General features: G+C 34.9%; 1 protein-coding gene across 1 annotated transcript in view; it reads right to left on the bottom strand.

Annotated features, from left to right (window-relative positions):
- The window catches only part of LOC116172753 (zinc finger and SCAN domain-containing protein 23-like), a 40,503-nt gene extending 15,576 nt beyond the window's left edge, over positions 1 to 24,927 (bottom strand). The window contains exons 1-5 of the mRNA XM_031490019.1: positions 24,650 to 24,927; positions 10,904 to 11,124; positions 10,679 to 10,849; positions 10,391 to 10,623; positions 2,995 to 3,145 (exon numbers count right to left, since the gene is read on the bottom strand). Coding sequence (XP_031345879.1) covers positions 2,995 to 3,145; positions 10,391 to 10,623; positions 10,679 to 10,849; positions 10,904 to 11,123 — 775 coding nt within the window. The 5' untranslated portion in view covers position 11,124; positions 24,650 to 24,927. The remainder of the gene's footprint in view (positions 1 to 2,994; positions 3,146 to 10,390; positions 10,624 to 10,678; positions 10,850 to 10,903; positions 11,125 to 24,649) is intronic.
- Positions 24,928 to 25,262: the final 335 nt, after the last annotated feature.

The following is a 25,262-nucleotide window of genomic DNA, read 5'->3' as shown; positions in this document are numbered from 1 at the left end:
CATTTCAAGGTACCATATGTCTTAGCTCTTCACAATTTCACAGGAAATCCTTGTATGTACCTGGATTCCATATATAGAAGGCGGGCGGTAACCCTTTTCCAATTCATTGTCTATATTCCGTGTTGTTGCTTCTTGATACCTTTCCTCGCATTGGTCATCTTCCTGCAATTGCGTCTTGGGTATGGACTTCTTCAATTGCAGACTAGTCCGTGATGGACAAGAGGCTTTGCATGTAGCACTTACTGGGACCGGAACCCTTGTGGTAACGCGACCAAATGAAGCATTAGGATTGTAAGGCCTAATGCTTTACCCAAGCAAAAATATACAAGGTAATTTCGACCGGGAATTATCGTATATCTTAAACCCGGTAAGTTACCGAAAGTTCAACGATTGGTAACTGATAATGTTTATTGTAAGCGCTTACTTGCTATTTTTATCGCAGATAAATTTCATAAGTATGCAGGAAATGCTGATGCATCGACCTTGCCTAGTTTGTTTAATTGTCTTGTGTTTTGTTTCGCAGTAGTCTACATATTTCCGTATTAGTTTGCATTTTCTTGTTATTCTTGAAAATAATTCTTCCTTAATCTGTGCTGAATTAATATATTGGGCCGCCAGCAGGAAAGTACGTCTGTTATAAATGAACACTTCGAATTTCTTATCCAATTTTTTCATCAAATATCTCTTTCAGCCTAGGGGGAAACAAGTCCATTTAATTCAACTTAATTCTCGTTAATTCTAATTAATTCACGTTAATTCAAGTTAATTGACGTTAATTCAAATTAATTCACGTTAATTCACATTAATTCACGTTAATTCAAATTAATTCAGGTTAATTCAAATTAATTCACGTTAATTCAAATTAATTCGAATTAATTCACGTTAATTCAAATTAATTCGGAGGGGTGTACACCAAAAATTCAAAGTTGCTCCCCCCTAGGTTTCAGCGCTCTTCAACGCTTCTTCAATTTTCGTTTAAAATCCCTTTAATTTCTTGATGCAAGTCTCTTAAAATATCCCCCTCTAATTTTCTGTTGAATTTATCTTTTTGAATTTTTTGTTGATTCGAAATTCAAAACTTTCTTAAAATTTTCTGTGACAATGTCTTTTTGGATTACTCGTTGAATTTTCTGTTCTTTGAATACCTTTTGTAATCGTTTTTTGAATTTCTCTTTGAGTTTCTCTTCTACATTTCGAATGTTTTTTTTTTAATTTCAGTTTCTTTTAGGGTTTTTAGCGCATTTTCAAAAATGAAGTTTAAGCTTCTTGTTGTTGTGGTTCCCTTCTTATACGGTGTAACACAGCCCCGAGACCAGAATAAGAAAAGATTTTTTGGGTTAGTCACTTCCTTCCTGAGTTATTACTGTCTCTGTGCAGAGAAAATGTACTTTTGTCGGTTGCGAGTGACCACGTCTGTACTAGTTATGAAGTTAGGCCGCCCTTGTTACGTAAATGTAATGGGAAATAATCGAGATAATTTTAGAGGTGTTTAGGTAGGAATAAATTTTTTTCTGTGATGAGAAAAACATAAAAAACATTTCACATTTTATCTCTGTTGACAGGTAGGTAACAAAGTCTCACTTTTTATGAAATTAAAAAAAGTGAGTACTATTTTTGGCGATTTGACTTTTAATTTATCCTTGCAAGTTTCTTTTCAAACTTCTTCTATTTCCTCTTCCAACTGTTCTTGCATTATCCTTTGAATTTGGCTTTAAATTTTCGTTCAATTCGCCCAATATTATGAAAATCGGTTCGGAATTCTCTTTCTCTGTTATCGAACATTTCTTTTTGAATCTCTTATCAAAATTGGGGTACTTTTCTTTGAATATTGCCTTCAGTTTCTCTTTGAGTGCTTCGTAATGCTCTTTGAATTCCCCTTAAAACTTTGCCGTGTAGGTGTTCTTCAATACCTTTTTCATTTTCGCCTATGATTTTCCGATGAATTTATCTTTGTATCCCTCTCTTGTCTTTCTCGTTCAACTTATTTTTGAATTTTTGTTTGCTTCTTCCTCTGAAGTTCCCCTTCGAATTTCTCTTTAGATTTGAATTTTTCCCTTCAAATTTCTTTTTAAAATTCTCCTTCTTTGAATTGTTTTTCATTTAATCTTGAATTAGTCTTTAGGTTTTTTAATGGAATTCTTATTTCGAAACACACCTCAAATTTGCACTTTTTCGAAAATCTTCTAGAATGTCGTTGAGAACTTATTTTTTAATTTCTCCTCGAATTTCTTTTTAATTTTGTTGAGGCATTTCTCTTTGAATAGCCATTTGAAATCCTATGTTCCTGAACTCGTCTCCGAATGTTTCTTGAATTTCACGACGAGTGTTTTTGGGGGCGAATTTAACTTGGCAAGCTTTTGCTTGATAATAAAAGATAGGGAAGCTGAGTGTCTAATAAGCATCAAGTGAATGATTTGTGAGACCGAAATTGAATTTTGTAAACGACTGGTTAAATAATTACACTTTGTTTTCTCAAAATGCGTGGCAGTTAATTAATGATCGTACCGCACTTGGCTGGCTATTACAGGAAGCAATCCCCTAATTACTAATTTTTGCTTGGTCATCGTAATTTGAAAATGTATAGTTACGAATAAGCAATTGCCCACGCAAACTACAATGTTCGAGATAATAGCGCCATATAGAACGGCATAAATTTTGTTCTAATCGCTTAATAGATCAGAATTGATTGCCGCACATTAAATCTTAATTCACTTTATTTATTAGAACGAACGCACATATGTGCAGGTAGTGAAATTATGTTAAGTGACTGTATTCGACGATGAAATAAAGTGAGTCATAAATCTCGGAATACCTGTAATCAGGAATAAAGCAAGTGAATCAATAATTGATTTGAAAGAGGGTTCCACTAATGGAGCTTTGCGTGTTGTAGACCGCGTGGACAAAAGCATGTGGCACGTGTGTTGTACCGAATTTTTCCTGATTGTTGTATCATCCGTTTGCATCGACGAGCGCTTCAATGAGAAATCTACTTACCGGTGTGAATGTAGGTGTGTTTTTTCATATCAGATTTTTGGTGGAAGCGCTTCCCGCAAAACTGGCAAGGATACGGCCTGGTATCGGAATGGATGAGCAAATGGGTCGAAAGTGTGGACGATCTTTTGAACGATTTCCCACACTGTTGACACTGTAAGCAAGAAAATGATTAAATTATTAAGCCTACGGAATCAGTCGATAAAAAGCACAGAGATAATGCTTTCAATAATAAAATGGTTACAAAAGTAACCTGAACTACTTCCAACTTTACTACGGCACGGCATGGATTTATAATATTTTAATACTTGAAACTTTATATTATGATTACTGCTATTAAAACTATTCAGTCATGAATAATTTCACTGTCGAAGTTCTAACTTAGAAACTAGCTTGCCTAATTTAAGCTATTCTCAATCATGGACATCGGCCATATAAAGGGGGATCGATTCCCAGCGAGTTCTAATTACACGGAGCCATCATTTAATAAATCAAAAAAATTTCCGATAAAGTAGCGTGACAAAAAGTCTTTGAATTGAAAATAAGAAAATATGATAAAAGACTTAGCAATTATAAACCAATTAAATCGAGAATATCAGTCCAGTACGCTCCTGAATAATTTCTAAAGTAATTAATGGAAGATAATACTCATTTCTTAGTTTCTGTTAGAATTGTGATAATAAATATACATAAGCCAAATGTGTAGGTAGCTGAATGGAGAAAAAGGCCTGTTATTTACTAATAGCCTATTTAGAAATGTATAAAAAAATTAGTATTTTTGGTTGTAAGCTGCCGTAGTTCACACGAATTGTGCTTTATTCCAATTAAAGACACTCTAAATTATTTCCCTAACAATTTCTCAAATCCCAACATAAAAGTGTAATTACTTGCGTTTTCTTTTTATTTGTACACAGTCCTCTATACTTTATTTAATAGCTCCTCAATATTTAAACAAAAATATTGTTATGAGGAGTACCTACGTGGTATAGTTCGTTGTACAAATAAAAATTTCAACCGCTGGGTTTGTTGAAATGAACTGAATTTTTAATATTGTTTGCTGGTAATTATAATGCCGTCGCTGAATGTTTTCATATAGTCTGCACCTTGTATGAAAATCATTAGATTTGCTGCATATAATAATATCGCTGTCAAAGCCGACGATTGTTACTGTAAAAGTCTCATAATAATTAAGGGCTTTGGCAATTAAAGTACTAGAAATCAATAAAGACAAAGTGTCGATATGGCGATACCCCGTTATTAAATTCCGTTTATGAATTCGTTAATATGAAAATTTAAATGTCGGGTTGATTTAAAATGCCGTTTGGTGCACCGCTTTGCAAAATCAGGTTATTATACTACGATTTTAATGAACGGCGTGCCAGTTTTTTCTTCACTTTTATCGTACTCTTTCATTCTGAATTTTAAAAGGTTGGTCAAATCGCAATTATGTAAATAAGTTATTAGCATAATTTTGTTAAGCAGGGCAGTTTTTCGGGTTGGGTTTGTCGGTAATGAGGTAATACAAAATCAGAATGAATGCAAATGCACAAGGACCTTTAAACTAATAAAACAAATCTGCGATGTGTCCATGTCCCTTGCAGGAAGTTACGATTTGGAAATGTTGGGGTTGCGAAATTGTTTGGCGGTGGTGTTTATCGGTACTTCCCAGTTCCCATTAATATTGAAATATATTACATGACATTTTTCACAGCTTCTTTCAAGCAAATGGATGCAAACGTAATGGTAGACGTTGATCAAATAGGTTTTAAACCTCGGAGCTTACCTACAAAAGTCCCCCATTTGAAACGGAAATTGGGGAAATTTTGGGGATACATATTTAGATTGGCAACATTTCGCATTGTAAATATGTGATAAGATTAATCCAATTTTCCTCGAGCATCGCGTGCATTTCTTATAGAATTTCACAGTCCTCGACCTTCGAATCTTCACAATGGAAATCCGGGGGAACAAGAAGATGTCAAGTGTCATGTTTTCTTTCCCTAAGATTTTTTCCAACTGCATTTTGCAATTGAGCATGAGATGTGGATCATGAAATGTAAAATCAGTTACGGAAAAAATGTAAAGCTATAGAGATATGGAAAAAATTATGTAACAGGTGGTCGCTTTAGGCTTTAAAGATTTTTTGTTAAATTTCCAAAATTTCTGGTATAGGAAATCTTATACGTGTACCGCTTCATAAGGAAAGAGAACAGAACTTATTTTCGAGCGTCATCACAGTGTTGCCACGATGTCACAGACCTCAACAGTCGCGAAAAGCTGAGAGAAATGCGGGAGGGGCAGTCTTTCCGCAAAAGTTGCGATTAAATCGTTTGGTATTTAGGATTCGGCGAGGTATTTAAGTAAAAATCTGGGAGAGCGAGACTCTTAGTAAAATCCATGCCGATCGAGTGCTACATTTTTCGATCTAGTATTGTCGTATCTTTGGTGCAAATTTACGTATCGTGAGCGCGAAGATTTGTATGCGTATAAATAAATTCTTCGCCAAACTGTCAAGGCGGATATTGTGAAAATTTTGTACGCCATTTTGGAGATCGAGTAACATTTCTTTGTCAATTAAAAGTTCGAACTGAAAACCATATAACCGCAGTGCATGGGAGAATCTTTGACCTCGCAACCGAAGAATTTTTCGACGAATGTGTTTAGTGGGAACTATCCTTTCGAATAAGACAATTAATAGAAGGTGGTTTTGAAGCAACAAGGGGACTTCGTTGGATAGAAAAAACTAATGGGCGGCTGATATAATTTTCAACCGTGAACAGTGCGAAGCGTTACCGTAGTAATACGTAAGCGAACTTTTTCGTTTAGGTGGATTTTTGGATTGTGGTGCTCGTATGCAAATGCATTGTTACCACGAAAGCATTGGGGTCCAAGGTGCATAACATTGCGTTGCGTTATTTTTAAACTGGCTAGTTACGTTAAAAACCTGTTTATTAATCAAAGTTGTGCATCTACTTTGAGTATACAAGGTCCACACAACATTATAAATAAAAAGACAACCGGTAGAAAGGTTAAAATCGATTCATTTTGTGCTTTCGATAACTGAAAACCCTAAGTCCTAAGAATAAAGGTAATTTTGGACATCTCCATATTGCGGAACCTGGGTAAATTTTTTCCAGAAAAACACCAAATAATTAGAACTAATAAATTGTGAGAAACCTAAAACACGCTTGTGTCGATATCAAGTTTGTCAATAATTTTGCTTTTCACTTTCAATTAGTAACCAGACAAAGGTTTTCCAGAGAAAATCAGTTGTCAATGCGGGAATATTTCAACTCATCGATAATAGTTATTTGTGTACCAAGGCCGTAAAAGTGATCTTTTTTGGCCGAAGCTGCTGTTTGTGGCCGAGGCGGTAGCCGAGGCCGCAATTCAGATGAGGCCTAACAAATCACTTTTGGCCAAGGTGCACACAACATTTTTTAGGCGATCATCAAAAAAGAATTCAAAAATTTGCTTATAAACATATTTTTTCTGAAAATCATAGTTATCTTAGACAATTAAAAACAAAGCAATTCCTGTCATATGTAATTATAATTAGCATCTTTGCGTGTGTTTTGTGCGTACCAAAATGGGTGATAGCGACAGTTCAGATACCCCAAATGAAATTTTGGAAGCTGCAAGCGTTGCGCTTGCGACCCTAAGTCATATATGATATAAAAGCAGGCGTTTGAGAGTAAAAGTACAATCGCAACTTCCTCGGTTGCACAAGATTTTAATAATGTCAAATGCAATAGGCCCTTCGTAACTGTGGCTTCCAAGACCTTATAGTTAACGTACAATTGTTAGAAACCTGATTACCTACTATGATGGTAGGTATAGGTAGCTGCTTGTGTTCTCGGTTAATTGCTGGTGATTTTTCGTATAATAATGTAAGCAATAACACCTTCCTCATGTTTTGGTTCTACACTTCAAAAAGGTCTCTGCAAGCAGCAAAGATTGAAACGTCAAACTATAATTTTAAATGTGAACATTGTGATTACGCAAAATAGTGTGAAACATTCCTACAAGTCTGAAAATGAAAAAAACGCACGTGGATGGACCAATCCTTGAAGGGGACAGACCAGATAGACGCTTTCTATCAAACAGATTACTGGTTCTCACACATCAGTTTCAAATAAGTACAGTTTGACAGATGTGTACAATAAAGTAAAGTTTGACAGAAGCGTACAATAAAGTGAAACTTTATGGCCGCAAAAGCGACCACAAACGTTTTTGTGATGATAGCCTAAAAATGTAGGTTAATGGAATTTTTTATATTGTATCAAAATAGGAGTCGACCGTTTTGTATAAGAAATTCGCACTTAAAGTTATTCTAACATTCCTGAAGATTTCAATTTGCGGCGAAAAATTTGAGTATTTTTTATGAATGATAAAGGAACCCAAACCAAAGATTTTTCTCATTCATTGTGAAAGTGAACTTTTAGAATTTAGATCATTATTACCATTCTTTTGTGCGGGTTAATTTTTTTTTAATTTGACATCCAAAGACGAGTAAATTTTTTTGAATAGGATTTTGTACGAGGTGTTTAGATACGAATATTATAAAAATCTAGGTAATTAATTAGATTTCAACGTGATCACAAGACAGGATTTTAACTTTATTTTGTATTAATTACATGAAGTAATGAGTTGGAACGTGATTATTTGCAATAATATATTCAATCAATTCAATTTATATGAGTAACTATTTAGGAGTGGTCAAACCACAGTATCAGGTCTTATTAGCTTCCTAGCATGTGCTAGGTAGCTATTGCGATAGCCGTTTTTTGAACATTTCAAAATTTCATCAAATGTCGACGTTTTAGACCATTTTAAGCAACTTTTAAAGAATACATTTTTCCTGTCTGTAAGTGCGTACATATGTTGGCAATTTTTGGTTTCAGCTAGGAAGCTATTCTGTCAAGAATTTGACACCTGCTTTTCAGATTATAATTGGAAATTGAAATTCCTCAAGTTAAGAGTCACTAAACATTTATTCATTACTAAGCTAGCCGTTGTATTTATTATTTCATTCCAAAAAATTAACTGTTACAGTAAAATTTTTACCTGTGCCGATGCCGTAGAGAACAAAATTTACTTTCTACAGGAAGGGTTTTTAACTATTTATAACAAACTAGGAAGTGATAAGTGAACGAATATTTACACTCCAAATGAAATCCGACACCATAAAATAGTAATCATAGGAGTATATAGGCCTAATGAAGATAAAGACATGGTGGAAACCATAAATTGCCAAATTAAGCAAACTAGACTCGAAAAATAAATAAATAAGCATGGGAGGTGATGAATGTAACGGTCGTTACGTTTTTTTTAATTTTAAATTTAATTACTTTTTATTAATAATTTACAAGGAAACTTGCATATGATAATACTTCATATTATATTTTTACTATTATATTTTTATCATGAGTCTGTACTAAGGCGTGTGAAATGTGCTTAAAAGGCTGTCCATTTGATCAGGACACATTTCTGCAGTAGAAATATGTATTGAATTACGTGAAGATACGACCAATACTTTATTGGTGAGTGACGGTGAACGACATTATTATAAAAGGAAATCAATACAGTGCGTGGGAAGTGATTTGAACCTGCGTGTTATTTAAATTCGGTTGGAAAAATTTGCAAAAAGGTGTGCGTCGAAAAAACAAAGTTAAAGCATTGCAATTGCACGAATTGCTGGACTAAGTGCACCTATAGTAACCGAGTTTTCACCATAAATGGAAAATTTTCCATTCGTTAATGGACATCCACATGAGCACCGCATTGGTCTAAAAACTGCGTGTTGTTCCATTGCGCGTGCAATGTCGCCTCCGAATGCCTTATGTCATTGGACCCCTAATGAAACAAGGAATCTTTAGAGGGCAGTTTCATCCCAAAGTGATAGGAATATAATACATTATCGCGATGTTTGTGTCATTTGTGCCGTTTCTCCATAGGAGCCCATGTTAAACTGAACGATTTTCAAATGGATACATCTTGAAAACCTGATCATTTATCTTCATTATCGCATAGAGCACACTTTCAACTTTCATTTCATGTAAGTTTTATTACAAGATGACGGGAAATAGAAATCAGATCTGGTACTTTAAATGTTTATTTTGTTAGGAAGGCAGGATGCGTCATGGGACTGTTTACTTGTGTAATAGGACGCTCGATGAGTTTAAGGTCGTGAGAAATAAGTACAGTACTGCCAACTTTGCGGTGTGTAGGGAGATTAATTGATTCCAAGAGAAAGGACATTAATTAATTCGTTTTGAGCCGCGGCAGCGAGACAGCTCATTGCGAGCAATAAGAGAGAAATTCGTTTTGGACTATCAGAGCATATTAGCAGGACCCCCCTTTTGAACTGGCGAGATTTTTACGCTGGTGATTGCTAAAGAGTTCGTAAGCGTGGACAAATATTATACGGGCGGTCGCGAATATAATACGGTACGATTTCCCGTGGGCCAAGATATGCGTTGAGAATGTGTAAAATTCGTGCTTCAGTGAGAAACGCGTGAATTTAAATTAAATGAAATTAGTTAATCGATCAGCCGAAGAAAACAAACTCATTGGGAAAGTTCGCGTGTGGATCCCCAACCATTTGGATTCAAAGAGATTCAGATTCACAACAGGGAATGGTTTTGGCGGCAATAGAAAGTGAAAATGCCTAACACGAAATAAATTAATAATAATTTTAAGTTAACTCGGTCATTTGGATTGCACAACATTTCTTGCGATTTTGAAAACAACCTACTCGCTGCGATCCAGGTTTTAATGTCGGTCATTTTTGATTCGATTCCATGAATCCTAAATAAAAGGGGATCGAGTTTTTCAAGGTTGAACTGCTCAACGGGTAGATTTAGACGCTGTATAAATAAGGTAAAAGGTAAATTATTGTACATGTATTCAATACGGACTGCGTCCTTCAAGTAATTTGACAAGTAGGATTTTGGAAACATTCTTGAAAGACACGATCCAATCATTTTGGTAACTATGTGAAACGTTTAAAACGATTTTTTTGCATAATTGAAAAAGAAAAACGTTAGTTTCGCCCTTTTTTGTGGTAAAATTTGAGTGGAAATGAAAAGTGGGGGCAAACTTTAATGAGATAGTTATTGCATTTATTATAATCCTTTGTAACCACTAACCATATCACAAAACATATATTTCAAACGAAGGTATATTAGTCATGATGAGTCAGCCTACACCAATGTAATACCCCTTCAAACGTCAACTTCAATGTTCACATGCATTTATTATTATACAAACTAGTATTTTCTCTAAAACTTTGGAAATGTTTCTAGGTGAGGTACAACAACCAGGTTTCCAACTCACGATTTTAGCAAAAAGGGGTCTTCGGTTTAAGTTATTCGTCATAGATGTAATGTTCACTTACCGTAAATGTTTTTTCTCCGCTGGACCCTACCGGACTGATCTTGACGTGATGTTCTCGTTCCGTATTGTCCCACGTTCGCCACTGATTCTCAATACTCGTTACAACCCCTACGCTCGAATCCGGCTTTACCTCCAATCTCGACTTTATCTCTTGCTCGCACAAGCTACCCGGTGACCAAATACTATGCGTTCGCGATCTACCCTTTAGCGACAAATTTAACGGTGTATCTTCCTCTGAAAGCATAATTAGATACTCCCTAACAAATTTCTTCACAAGTTCTCAACTTACCAACTTTGGCCTTTTCCGGTGTGTATCTTTGGTCGTTAGATTGTTCAGGACTGCGCGTCTCAGGCCTGTGCAATGAAGAATATGGTAGAAATAGTGGTGGCCAAACGTATGGTGCGTACGCTGCCGGAACTAAGGGGCTGAAGGGATTACCGTACATTAACGATCCCATCTCTGTCAGAGAAAGAATGGTATTACCTTCGCTTTGATATGTTCCTTATTACCTACCTCTAGGTGACAAAAAGTCTTTAGTACGATGAAAGTCTCTTGGGCATACTAATGAGAAGGCGCTGTGTCGCGAGCTTGACAGTGGCGAGTGAGGCGATGATGAGCTGACACTTCTCGATGATAAGTCTGTGATGGGGCTGCTCAGTGGCGATGAAGGTGGTGATAGTTGAGGTAGGTGGCCCGTATTTCGACATTGCGATAATAAACCGAGTCGTGGCATTCTGCAAGTAATTAAAAGGCGCGTCAGTCGTGTTGACGATAAACAATGTTGTAAACGTCCGCATAGCGCACTAATCAGGTTTAGTACTTTTGCTATACAATTAAGGTAGCCTTATATTTATTGATAAAAGCTTTACAATGTCAGACACGCTGTTAGAAAATAATGCGGCCGTTTATCTATATAACATACAAAAGTGGGTAAATGGGTTGAAATGGAATACCAAAATAATTTGTTGTCGGTGAAAAAATGAAGTTGTGTTCTTTTCATATCGTGTCTATTATCGCCGATTACTTGCCTATACGTGGGGGTGCGAGACAATTTATTTGAAGTTTTTCAAAGGGAAATCTAGAGCAAATTTTAGCACATTACATACCGAAGTTCGTGCATATGCTGTTTTTGTATCTTTAACTTTCCCTCAAAGCTATTTCCAGTCATTTTAAGTTTCCGGTATGTTTCCACTGTATATAGACGTTTAAAATTTAAACTATATGACATAGGTCATAATTGATTACTAAAAATATCACCGTCAACCGAAAACTATTTCGATAGTGTGGAATAGGTACCCTAACGCCACCATACACACCCCATAATTTCATATTGCAACTTGACACTGAAATAGACAATGCTATTGTACATACCAAAAGCTTGACGATCAGCTTTCAATTTTGATATCGCGGTGTCTGCCGCCCAAATAAAAATGGGAAACGGCAATATCTCAGGAAGTAATATGCTCTTTGGGGTAAATTGTTTACATACAGGGTGTAATTTAAAAAACGCCCCAAGTTGTAACGTCTACAGTATTTGTCCGAATTTAGTGAATTTGGCAACTGTGTATGGGAGGCAAGTAGGTATGCATAAATTAAGTAGAGAATGGTTTTTGTAACTTTCGGTATGACCTGAAACAACTTTTGAATTTTAAATGGGATCCCTTGTTTATTATTAGATATTTAGTAGATAGTAGTAGTATAACGACAAATGAAACAAAAAAATCAGGAAGTTTGGATGAAAAATAGGGTTTTTCCAAACCATGTAAAATAATAGGAAAGGGGAGGGTCAAATGTCTATATTCGAAAAATACTTTAGCTTTTCTGTATTCCATAATATTTTGGTAAGCTTGGATTTTCAGAAGTCAATCCACTAACGATTTCCATAGCCTGCACGCGTTGTCACAGATTAGGTTTAATTGTAGGTTTCAGATGGTGCCTTAAAACAACGTTATGACCCATATCTCACAAACTGTAAATGGAGAATAGATCTGATTTTGTAAACAACGAAAGGCGAAAAACACCTGCGTTCGTTTAAAAATTGACGGCAAAAAACATATGACTTGTGTAAAAACTGTCAATACCAGGGTCAATACTTTGCTTTTTTAATTTTTCGAACCTGTGTACAGGACGGTCCATATTCGTGGCTTACCATTGGAATCTCCGTAACCGTGAGAGATACAGTATAGGTTAAATGTGGGCAAAGTTGCCCCTTTTCATGACTAAAAAAACGCATGAAATTTTTGAAAAATCTTTGAGAATAACTGAGTTATCACCGACAAACGGAAAATGTCAAATTTCGTTTTCATTTTCCCTAGATTAAACGGTCGGAAATGGACGGTTTCCGTTAGCAAGGGCACGGAAAATGTGACTTTGTTATCAGAATTTACATAACATGCTGGATGTAGAAGCTACAAGCTTTTTTGTAAAAATTCAATATGGCGTCCATAAGAAATAAGAAGTAGGTTCTATTTCTAGCGCCTTATGGAAATTTTGATAATAGATTCAGATTCTCCGGAAAAAGTGCCTATAAAAGGTGAAAATGGAAACGAAATTTAATTTTTTTAGTTTTTCGGTGATATCTTAGTTATTTTCAAAGATTTTCCAAAAATTTCCGATGCGTCGCAAAAAAGGGGCAGCTTGACCACCACTTTACCTACACAGTATCTCTCACCGTTACGGAGATCTCCATGGTGAGCCATGAATTTGAACCACCCTGTTGATTTTAACAAATTCAAATCTTTTTTTTCCAAAACGTACAAATGTCTTTGCTTTGGTCTGCACGCGAGTGTTTTAATACTTCCTTAAATGTAAACTAACAACAATACTGCGGGAGTAGCGGGAATTCGATGGTAATGCATAGTTGGCTATGGTTTTCTCTTTCTAACGTGAGCGTAGGGCCGTTGATAAGTTCGTATGGTTCGATGTCAACTGTCAATAAATGTTGAAAAGCACGCACAAAGAATAAAAGCACAACGAAAACACCTTAAGTTTTGAAGAGATTGATATTAATTTCAAAAGTTAATTATGGGTTAAATTTCTTCATACCCGCACCCTTAAAGAGTCGGCCAAGGAATATTTGCATCCCCAGCTAAATTTGCCCAGAGAATATAATACCTACGGAGAATTCGCCCCCAATATATTCCCGGAAATATCCCATGGACTATTTCTCTTTGAAAGTTCCCCCCTTCTCCCAAAAAATTTGTCCATGGAAAACTGAACTTCTACGTGGGTGAATGTGCTCCTCTCTTATCTTAAAGAAAATTCGCCACCCAGAAAAAATTCGCGTGGGGAATTCTAATTACAAAGATAAAGTCTTATAAGGACTATACGTAGAGGTCACTTTCGAAACTTTGAGAATGTGGGTACTTCGGTAAATACCGCCGGGAGGTAGTTCTTTTAAATGAACCCATATTGTTTAAATTTCCATTATCATAATGTGATGATCTACTACTAAAAATATCTTGAACAGATGGAATCAAATCAATAAAATAGGAGTTATTCAGAAAATATTCAAGATGGATGTAGGAACCTACTTACTATAGACTTTTGTAAAGGAAACATTTTTTTACTTAGAAAGTATAGTGGAGCGAACTGTGTACAAGTCTGTGAATACTGTGTAAAAATCCTCCAGCGACCCTTAAAAACCACGCTGTACAAAAAGAGAAGGAAAATCAGAAACACGTTCATGCCAATTATTACAGGAGCAAGTTTCTTGGTGGATAATGATTGTTGAACTTGAACATAAACTTTCCGAATAATTCTGGTGCTTGTCAGTTTTTCTTGGATGGGAGTTTTCGTAACAATGAGTATTCCGAAGGCGGACTTTCGTGGACGAAATTTATGGGACGATTATTTTTGAGGATCGATTATTTTTCTCTTTTGGTGACACGCTAAGCCTTTCTGCTTTAATAATTCAGTATGACATTGAAGAATTAATATAAACACACTGTAAGGTTGGTGCATAATATATTATGTAGGCATAACAATGACTTTAAATTTAATATAATATTTTACATTTGAAAAAAAAATGTTTTGCTTTTAATAAAAGTGTTACTCTTATGATGATTTTTACGGTAGTAAAAAGTCATTTTACTTGAAATTTGTTTGAAAATCTTGTTTTTCTGTTTTAGAGTACATACATATTTCCGAGCATATTTCCCCCCTAGCGATCATATGGTCATCGTATCAAACTAAAAAGCTCGACATTCAATACAGGAATTTTATTGAAAGAGTTTCGGAAGAAACTTCTTTGATTTTGAACAAGATATACCTACAATAAATAAATGTCGTGAAATCCTATTTCCTAAATATACGTACCTATAGAGCTTTTTGAAAATATCATTCTGTCCAGACGTTTCGAAAAAAATTTGTCAAAAGAAACAAAGTAGGTAGGTGAGGGCACCAAAATGATTTTGTGTATATATACCGCATTAATTATTTAACGGGTCAACATTTCTTTGGACGAATCACTTAAAACATTCATAAAAGTCGTTAAAGCTTTTGTTAAAAGCGTTAATAAAAAGTTATTCTCTAAGCGAAGTTTCATAATAGGTATTCATTAACAGTCATAAAGTTTTTTTTTTTTGAAAATTATAGGCATTATCCATACCGTTTTAACATTCGCTAATATGTCATGTATTGATTAAGTACATTTCCTGGCAGCAATTAAAAAAATGATTTCATGAGGTATGCATTAATAGCGATTCTAAGGTCACATATTTAAATCAAAAAATCTATTAGCATTTTTGTTGTGATCGTTAATTAGTTGTCATGGCAGGTGCAGGGCCAGTTGGAATAGAGTTACTAAACTAGATTTTTACGTTCGTGCATCCATTAGCATCTATTGACATATTTAAAGCTATTACCGAACAATCACAGGGATCAATATACAAAATCGTCGCGTGATCAGAGATGTAAACAGCATTAGTCGGTGCGTTTTGTCCGCATTGATTTACTAACAATGTTCGGCCATCGGAAACAATTTCATTTGTCATCCATGTGCATTATCTTCAAAAAGAAGGTAAATCCAAAGCTACGCCGCTACTTAGAAGGCGATGCTTTACGTTCTAAGTTAATTAAATTTTATTGCGGTATAGCTTTAATCATGGTCTTGGAGTGTTTGTCTTCCTGTGGTGATGTAAGTAGGGCCATAAATTGCATACAATATGAAAATTTAATGATAGATTTGCATAACTTATTAATGTCAATCTGTTATACCTACGCAATTTCCTTCATCAATCTCTGTATCTGTTATTTGCAAAAGGTAATGACTTTTCTACGTGCCCACAATAGTTGAATTCACGTTAACCGTACATACCTATACGTTAATATTTCACAGAACGACACTTCCTTAGTTGTAGAATTTACCTACACTTTATTGTTATGCTTTTTAAGTACCTGTGGAAAACATCTGACGTAGTTGATCATTACTATACATAAGAATATCTGGGGTTGATTCAGCAAAGGATTTCTGTTTCACTTTAGGGAGTATAATGCAGTTTATGATGCAGCATCAATTACACATCTTGAAGGAAAAATCGACAACGCTGCTGTTGCATTGCACCATCTTTCACTCAAGTCCTACTGATGGACATGCAGGGCATAAGCTATGTATATAGTTTAGACCACAGGTTTGTTTTTGGTCTTATTGTTTATTATTGTTTGCCTTTCGTGTAAATTCCATTTCATGTACACAATTTAATCAACATTTTGTCAAATGGTACCAAAATAATGGTTAGCGAAGAATGAAAATCAACTTCACCTATGTTACAAAACGCAACTTCTGTAGGTTGTAACGATTTATTTTCTATTGCTTACGGTATATTTACTTGTTGAAACTTTTGAATAGTTGGCCGCATCTGTTGTTGGAATGGACAAATTACGTACCGCATCTGGTATAGAAGCACATTACGAGTATAGCGAGGCCCTTCAGGCACTATTAAACTAAACCGAGCCCTGCGACTTGGGACTTTTTTTTTATTGATTTAAAGTTTTGGATGCGAGAATTGAGCTCACTTCTTGGCGTCGACGTCTAGCTTTATTTCAAGGTAAGCGTGCCTTACCTATATCTTTTACTTAAACTTGGCCTTCTGCGTGCGAAATTTGTAGAAAACTGTTATATGATTCAGTATTTCGTTTGTTAGTAAAGTTGATCATTCTTGATTTTGGGTTTTGTTAAACTGGGGAATTTCAGTTGTATAGTGAAGTTAATAAGATTTGTGAGTAACGTAAGTTACAATTTTGAGTGTATTTGGGGGAATATTTTGTATGTTACGCTATCCAATTGTGCAGACAATTATTATTTTCATATTGATCTTTCAGAATAATCCAATGTTTCTGGTGGTTCAGAAATTGATTTTTACTGTCTTACTACCCTCGTATATTCTGAATTTCATACTGAGTGAGAAATTGAATGCCGCTCAACGTGCAACGAAAATCAAATGTCCAGAACGAACTACCTCTGTGACAGATCTCAAGTTTGTATTTTCTTGTTTAACCCTGAGCTAGTTGGCCGTTTATAGGGTAGCATCCTGTTTTACTATTTACTGTAATCTTAATTGAGACGTCAACTTTAAATCGATTTGAACGAATTTAGTTCTAGATGACATTTAATAGGTTTGAATTAGTAAGCTAGGCGTCTTTTTAACCGTAAACGTAGATAAAGTGATCGTTTTAAGGGCAAAGAGATAAAGTGAAAGAGATCATTTTGCATTCCAATAACATAGGTCATTCTTATTAAAAATGGGACGCGGAGCACGAAATAAAATGAGCAATAGAGTATTGTTTTCATGGAAATCACAGGAGAATATAAGCTTGCTATTTTTGACGTTTGAATACGGGGTCATTGCATTTAACTCATTTTCAATAGGCGTGTTACTGTGCAAAGTTTGAACAGAATCGGCCCAAGCGTTTGGTAGTTATCGTGTTCACGGGCGGAGAGATCAGCCTTATACTTATACAAAATTACATTACAGGGCGGAAATGTTATCTGATGGAACACTGAATAAGTATATCTACAAAAAACTATTTAAAGAAGCGTTTTAGGGTATCTAAAGTTTGCTACCAATCAACATACATTAAAATTGTGGTCAGGGGCGTACGTCTACAGAGTCAAGAGGGGCATATATATTTTTGTATTAGATATTTTTAAAGTGCACATCCTATTCGGTTAATTCCCAAAAACTGAAAGTGCGGGATCGAAGGTAGAAATTCCATTGAAAAACTACAACTGAAAATCAATTCTAAGGTATTTTACCAAATTTGTATTTTTTACGTAAATAGGTACGGTTTGTGATAAAGTTACTTAAATAAATATTCCGATAATACGAATTGCGGTCACCGTTTTTTGGACATGTAAAATTTTATCAAATGTCGACGTTTCAGACAAATTTAAGCAACTTTTAAAGAATAAAATGTTTCCCGTCTGTATGTATGTGCGGTGGAAATTTTCTGAGATAACGGCTCGACGGATTTTGTTCAAATTTTGGATATGTACAGGGTGGTACAAGTTCGTGGCTCACCATTGGGATCTCTATAACGGCGAGCGGGCTTGAATGGGGAAAGAATTCCCCTTTTTGTAACAAAAAAAGACATTTGGAATTTTTGAAAATAACTGATATCACCGAAAATGTCGTTTTCATTTTCTCTAGAAATGGACGATTAGCACCTTCTATGGCCAGTTTTTGCAGAGAATCTGAACCTATTATCCAAATTTCCATAATACGCTAGATGTAGAAGCCACAGACTACTAGTTTCTTTATTTCTCATGGGCGTCGTTTTTTTACAAAATGAGCCAGAGGAAAGAAAGAAACTCATTTCAATGCCTAGCCATCATAGCCATATGTTGATTCAGCAAGATCTAGCGGCCCATGTATGATTTGTTGAGAAATGAATGTAAAACGTTTGATTTTGAAAATCTGTGACACGTCATTATTTTTCTTTTTTGTCCTATATCTCATTCCGTAAAAATCCAATATGACGCCCATAAGAACTAAGTAAATTAAGTAATGTATATTAAAATTAAAATAAACATATCAAGTAGTAAATAAGTTACGGAAATTCTGGTAACAGATTCAGCTTTTCCGAAAATTTCAAAAAAATATCTCTAAATATAACAAGATACGAAGAATCGCATACGGTTTTCAGTAGGGGAATTCTTTTACACTCGACTCGTATTCGGAAACGAGACTTTTAATCCGGCCCATATTCAATAGCAGTGATCCTTGAACTCGTAGAAATCGATTTGCGAAGATTTCACATCGCTACCTCTTTTCGTCCTCGAGTTAGAAGAGAAACAGACAGACGGACAAAACCATCACATAAGGAGAATTTTTTTTTCTTTAGACGAATTTCCCTAAAAACCATCTTAGTCCGTTTTATTAAAAAAGAACATGCTGATGGTCCTGTAGAAAAAATGCTGTTTCTTAAGTATCATGTCAGAATATCTAATAAGAAGTACTCCAACGATGTATTTAGTGAAAGAAATAATTAAATGAAAATTCTTCATACCTATTATAATTGCAGTTTGCAGTATTATAGGTACAGATACCGTAACATTTTACATAACGTATTATTAATTGTCTCTACTAAATGTTTATAAATTGCTCGAATTAAATGAATGGATATATCGCAAAGAAAGGGTCTTATTACTAAATTAGGCAACTCCTTGCTTAACAGTAATAGATATCTTGTGATGATCGGGCACTTACATGATTATATTTTGTTTTAGTTTATTCCGTATATCTCAACTTCCAAAAAATAAAAAGTAGTCCATAGGGAGACGATATGGCCTTTAAATCTGGAGGAAATATACGTTGTGAATATGCAATTGCGTATTTCGTTCCCGTTGGTATAAGGTTAAAGGTAATGCAAATTAAGGATGTTTGCGACCAATCACAAATCTACCTACTAATTAGGAGAAAAAAGCTGTTTTATCTATGTTAGTAGTTATATTTTCCCCTTTTAATTACATCCTGTGTTTATATTAGAAAGAAAAGTAAGTCATATATTCAAATTTAATATTATTTATAGTAGGTATACAAAGCTCCAGAAAATTCAAATTTATTGTTTTGTAGATCATGCTTGTTTTTTATAGTTTATAACCATTTTAAACTTTAGGTTCCTAAAGGGGTAAAATGCCAACACGACCTTCCTTCACTGTAACAAACCTTGAAATAAGTATACAAAATTTAAGCAATTATCTGTCTGTAACTTTTTCTACTAGGCATTAGATAAGATGGCATCTGTCCCTCACTCAACTTTTATTACATAACATTATATTAACAGAATAATACACATTAATCGGTGGCTAATTAATAAAATTTATCATAATTTTAATTAACTACTCGTTTATAGCTGTTTGTATTTTTCTGTTGTAGTGTAATTTTAATTACAAATTTCAAAGGACAAAATTCTTATCTGTTTTATGAAATCGTTAACAATATCAGTAATTAACTGTATATCCATTTTCGTTTCTAACTACCTATACTCATTTTTATGTTGATAATGTGTCTGTTAAGGGCTTAAGGCAACCTTAATTCATGTAAATTCTAGTACGTATTAGCGTTTTCGCAGTTTTGCCATCTGTAAGGATAAAGAACAATATTATTCGTATGATTACCAAAACTGAAACCATTATGAATAAGTAAATCGGAAATCGTCACACAATCGGACGCGTTCACTTTCACTGATTGTTAAAAAAGATATTTTGTTAAGATATTGGATTGATATGCAAATTATCTTAACGTGCTAAGTTCCGCAAACAGCTGTAGAAAAGAACGTGATAACTTTTTAATGCACATTTAACCGTTGTCATATGTGGAAACGCATGTTAAGGTAATTTAATTTTCACTTAAAAAACGAAAGTGGTATTATAAACACCTTGCAAAAATGACACTGGTGGTGCCGTTTTATGTTAAAAATTGCATATTTATGTGAAATTTGTATAAATCGTCATGCATGCCTAATTATTCACGATGAAGGTATTTTATCTGTCGTTTCCTTTCATAGGACTATTTATCCGTTTATCTGTAACTACCGCGCATCTACTTCCTCAAAATATTCTTGATTTAATGCATCTTCTGTACGTCTCTATTCTATTGTAATGTGTTCATCAAAATTCGAAAATCTGGTTGGACGTATGTCCGGGAAGAAGGTTTTTGATTTAGAAAAATTGCACGAGATGAGGCGGCAAGAAACCTAGAAAAGCGTCAATTTTCAATTACCATCATCGAACCACCTTCCAATAAAGCTATAGTTTGATTTTGAACACCAATGCCCTCAAAATTAATACTTTGCTTGCTCGTCGTCAGTTTCTCGATTTTGTCTTTTTTCATAAACTTCTAAACGGCTGTATTGTATTGACTCGTCGTATTTGGTTGAATTAATAACATTTAATGTTCCTGGAAGAACTCTTAGGTTTAGTCAATCTTTTAGTATAAAACTGTATAAAACGTTATACTTATTTACAACACTCCCCGATTATAAGAGTTTTGCAAACTCCTTTCCGCAAATTGAAATAATAGGTGTTAGTTTATCTGATGAACTTAGAAATAATCTTAAGTTGTTATTAAATGATGTCGACAAATGATACTAGCAATGTTAATTTAGTTAGTTTATTACTGCTCTCTGTATTTATGTTTAATTTCCTTTTTTCCAGTAATTTAAGTATAATTACCTTTTGTATAATGTGAATTGTACACAAAACTTTAATTTTTTGGGGCCTCTACCGTAAGACTAAATAAATAAATAAATAAAAGCCTTCGTTTTTGGTATTGGGCCATCAAGAGTGTAACGATTTTCCCAATGAAATTGGTATACTAGATAATACAAATTTCTTACAATCTTGTTTCAAAAAAATGTCCTACACAGTGAAGCATTAACTTTTATCAGCTCCGAGATCAGCTCTTTGACGTAGGTTTTATCCCAAGAAAACTGGTAAAGGGGTGCTGACCAATAATCAAAATCAAGGTTTGGCAGTAAAGACAAGATCGTTTTTTTAATAATGCTTAATTTTTACATCCTTCCGTGGCAACTAAACTATACGAAGAGTAGATTAATTATTTCAATAAATACGCGGTTTCAAAAACTGTAAAAAATTACAAATATATTTTAACGTAAATTTAATTACGCGATTACAACTAGTTAACAATAAATTTATAACAAACTTGAAATGAATTGATTTATAACAGTTAAAGTATTATTATTTTATCACTCACATATGCATGATTTACAACAGCGCGAACTATTTACTACTTCGGCGTTGAAATCCGATTTGATTATATAACCTACCTCTCTTTCTCGAAAGTTCTCGAATGGTTCCGAACGCTCCCGAATATTCTAGATTCTAGAATGATATCGAACAAAACAAGCCATATTTCCCGGAAAAACGACTAATCTTTCATGGCGCCTCGATGCCTATAGGGATTTCTGGAATATCGTATTAACATACTTTGTCCTTTATGTTATTTGACTCCTTATTTAACATTAGCGTTTGGAATTGCTAGAGGCGTTGAATTTCCCTCGGAATTTCCTCTGTCATGCAGAAACACGCTAGAAGGCTCGGGATTGCGCTTAAGTGACGGAATGCTGTAGAGGGTGCTTTAGGTTTCATTCTAGAGTTTTCTAGTGCCCATGAAAGTCTTTTAAGTGATTTCCTACGCCGACTGCTTAGATCTCAGATCTTTCCCAATACTTTCTAGAAACTATCCATACGATACCTTGGAAAGGTTTATATCGCATTTCCAGGCATTCTAATACCTTTACATTTGTTTCCATTACAAAATGGGAATGAAGTTTACAAAAATTTCTGAAAGGTTCCCGAAATGCATTAGCTGTTTCATAATGTTTTAGAAGGTTTGGAGAAAATGATTAGACACTCTGAACTCTGATGATACTCTAGAACGATTTTTATTGTCTGGGAAGGCTCTGGAAAGCACTTATATAGAACTGTGAAAACCATTTAGATGGCCTTTCTAACCTTGTTCTAACCATTTCCAGTGATTCATTCCATAAATTCTATCCTGCGTTCTGTTTTCTAGACCCTTCCAGATAAATTTCAAGACTGTTTAGATCTTAATCTTTCTATAACCGGTCGAACGAAGAAACTTATTATAGAAAGAACCGAGAAAGCTCTAGAAAGGAAGCTCGGAAGAACCAGATACATCTGAACATCTGATTAAGTCAAATAATCTCTTTCAAGGAGAGCTAAAAATCTTTAAATATACAGTGCGTTCGAGATAAGAGGGCCACTTTAATTTAGTGTAAGACCACCCCAAATATGCTGTATGCATAATGGTTGATTCGTGACTCAATATTTAAAACTTATGAAATTTAGCATTCCGTGTGCTGTCAAGACGCCATTTTTTGCATATTACCCACAAGCATATTCTATGTTGTTGTAGCTTCATCAATTTCCGATTAAACCGGAAGTGATACCGCCAGTTTCAATATAAGACTGGATAAATTATATTTGACAATTTTTTTGTATTCCGCGAAATAAAAGAGATGGTGAGGTGACTCCCATAACTCGTATAGGGTTTTTAAAGGACTTACTCTGAAAACGTTTAGCAAAACACCTATAGAACGCCGTGCAGTATTTCATATTTCTTTCAATGTTCTAGGAGGCGATTACAATTAAGACTATCGAAAGCATTTAGAATGTTTTACCTGGTCTGTAAATATCTTAGAAGGTTGAGCAACCATACACGTTCACAAAAACACCATCAAGAAAATGGCATGCAGAAGTTTTGCGGATGGTCGACAAATTTTCTTAAACTTCACGTTGCTCTTATTTCTCGACAATTAATATCAAATATATAGGAAATGCTGTCTACTTTTATTTTATATGTTGTATTTTATATTTTGGGCAAAAAAACTGAAAAATAAACTTCCGTTAATACCTGAAAAATTTGATTATAACTTTAACTAACGAATTGCAATGTTGTGCAATCTAAAGATCTCGGGAAATTTACTACTCCACATGGCTAAACTCCTGCGACCCCGATGGCCAAGTACTATATATATTTTAATACTAAACCTAAACAATAAGGAGCTAAATACCCAAAAACACCTTCACATTTAGATGTGATTAGAAGAGTTAAACTGGCCCTTACAGTGTGTAAATCTGATCTCTTGATTAACATGTTCAATGCGTGAATATTTCAAACCCGGCTTTATGGTTCAATGGTAGAGCTTTGGACTATAAATCCGGAGGTCGAGTGTTCGAACCTTGGTGAATTTCTCATCTGTGGCAGAGATGGAAATTACCTTAGATTAGACCAGTTTCGAGCATTCTGCCGGCTACTCCGAATAAGGTTTTCCTGCAGTTTTCCTAATTCGTAAGGTAAATACCGGAGTAGTATATATAGAACAACTTAAGACCTTCTGCAGAGCACCTCTAAAAAGCATTGTGCGGGCCACTCTGTAATTGGGAGCAAGTCTGTTGAGGGCCCAGAACAAGAGAGGGATATTAATAAAAATAAATAAAACCGAACATAGGTAATTTAACATGGGAAAAACGTTTTATGCAGATCGTTGCTCCCCATGTTAACTTAGAGGGTTTAATCGAAAGATTTTCTGGTTTGTTACACGTAATGAAATTTTTCTTAGGTGGGACATAAACTCGGTTTGGCCGGCTGCGTCGCCTCACCTCGCACTTCTAATGTGTATGCTCGTCTTAATTCTAATTTAGGTATTCTACTGCTCGCTGTCTCTCTTCTCTCTCAACTGAACTCAAACCTAATACTTATGTGAAAATGCTGCTATTTGGGGCGCAGGCAAATCCAAATCAAAGATTATGAAAATTGATCAAGCGGTCAAGCCGTTCTTGAGTAGGTAATAAATGATGGGACCTAACTGTTTTATATACTCGTATTAAAGTTACAACTAAATCTTAATTTGAAAAAAATTTCAATGCATTTTTTATGCTGTAGTGGGTGGGTAAGTTCTTGCCATTTTTACAATACGGAAAAAATACGAAAGATGTTAATAGAGCGTTGTGCAAAGTTGCTGCAAAGTTAATATTTGCCAGATACCTATATTCTATACTGTACAGGTGTATAGTATAAGTAGATGTCTATATTCTATTATTAATGTCAACAGATTCTAGTGGCCCACTTTTTGTTCCACAGCTTGCAAATAAATATATTTTCTCATCAGCAATTAATTTCACACTTAAATTAATGATTTACGGTATAAACATGCAAAAAAGATCATCTCTGCTAGAGGTGCGGTATATCATTTCATTTCGTAAAATTTTACCTGTTTTTCGCAGAAATTGGGAACCAAATTGGAACATAAGAGATTCTTCTTCCTTGATGCTCAGCACCAGTCAATAGATATTAAAAATTACGACGAAGAAAAAAATAAGTAGATTCTTCCACCACAAAACGCACAGTTCGTCACATCACGAGATCTACCTCGAAATTCTTATAATGAACACACAAATATTAACGAACCCCTATAAAAATTATACACGCGTGCCCGAAGTCGCACCTGACTGATCTCATTCGACACCGGCTCAGGTTTACCGTCTAAACGTGTCCCTACCCTAAGGTAAACTGCACGTTAACTGATATCAGATAATCAGGTAAGATTCCGCGACACGTGCGCACGTGTATCGCCCACTTCTCACCTATCTAACGATTCCATTGGCCGACACCTGAGCGAAGGACTGGCTCGAGTGGATTTTCTCTTTCCATTGGCGCGGTGATTTCTTTAGAAAAATTATTGGTGCCTTGATTTTCAAGGCTTTTCAAGCTGTTATTTTCACAACGCTTTTTTGTGATATGCCTCGATTAATTAAACATACATAACAAGGTCTCCCGGTTCCTAATCTGATCGAAGTGCTTGTATGTAAATATGCGCAGATGAA

Source organism: Photinus pyralis, unplaced genomic scaffold (assembly GCF_008802855.1).
Source record: "Photinus pyralis isolate 1611_PpyrPB1 unplaced genomic scaffold, Ppyr1.3 Ppyr1.4_LG5, whole genome shotgun sequence".
NCBI classification, from domain to species: Eukaryota; Metazoa; Arthropoda; class Insecta; order Coleoptera; family Lampyridae; genus Photinus; species Photinus pyralis.
Note: the sequence above shows the minus strand (reverse complement) of the source record. Positions and strands in the feature narration are given on the sequence as shown.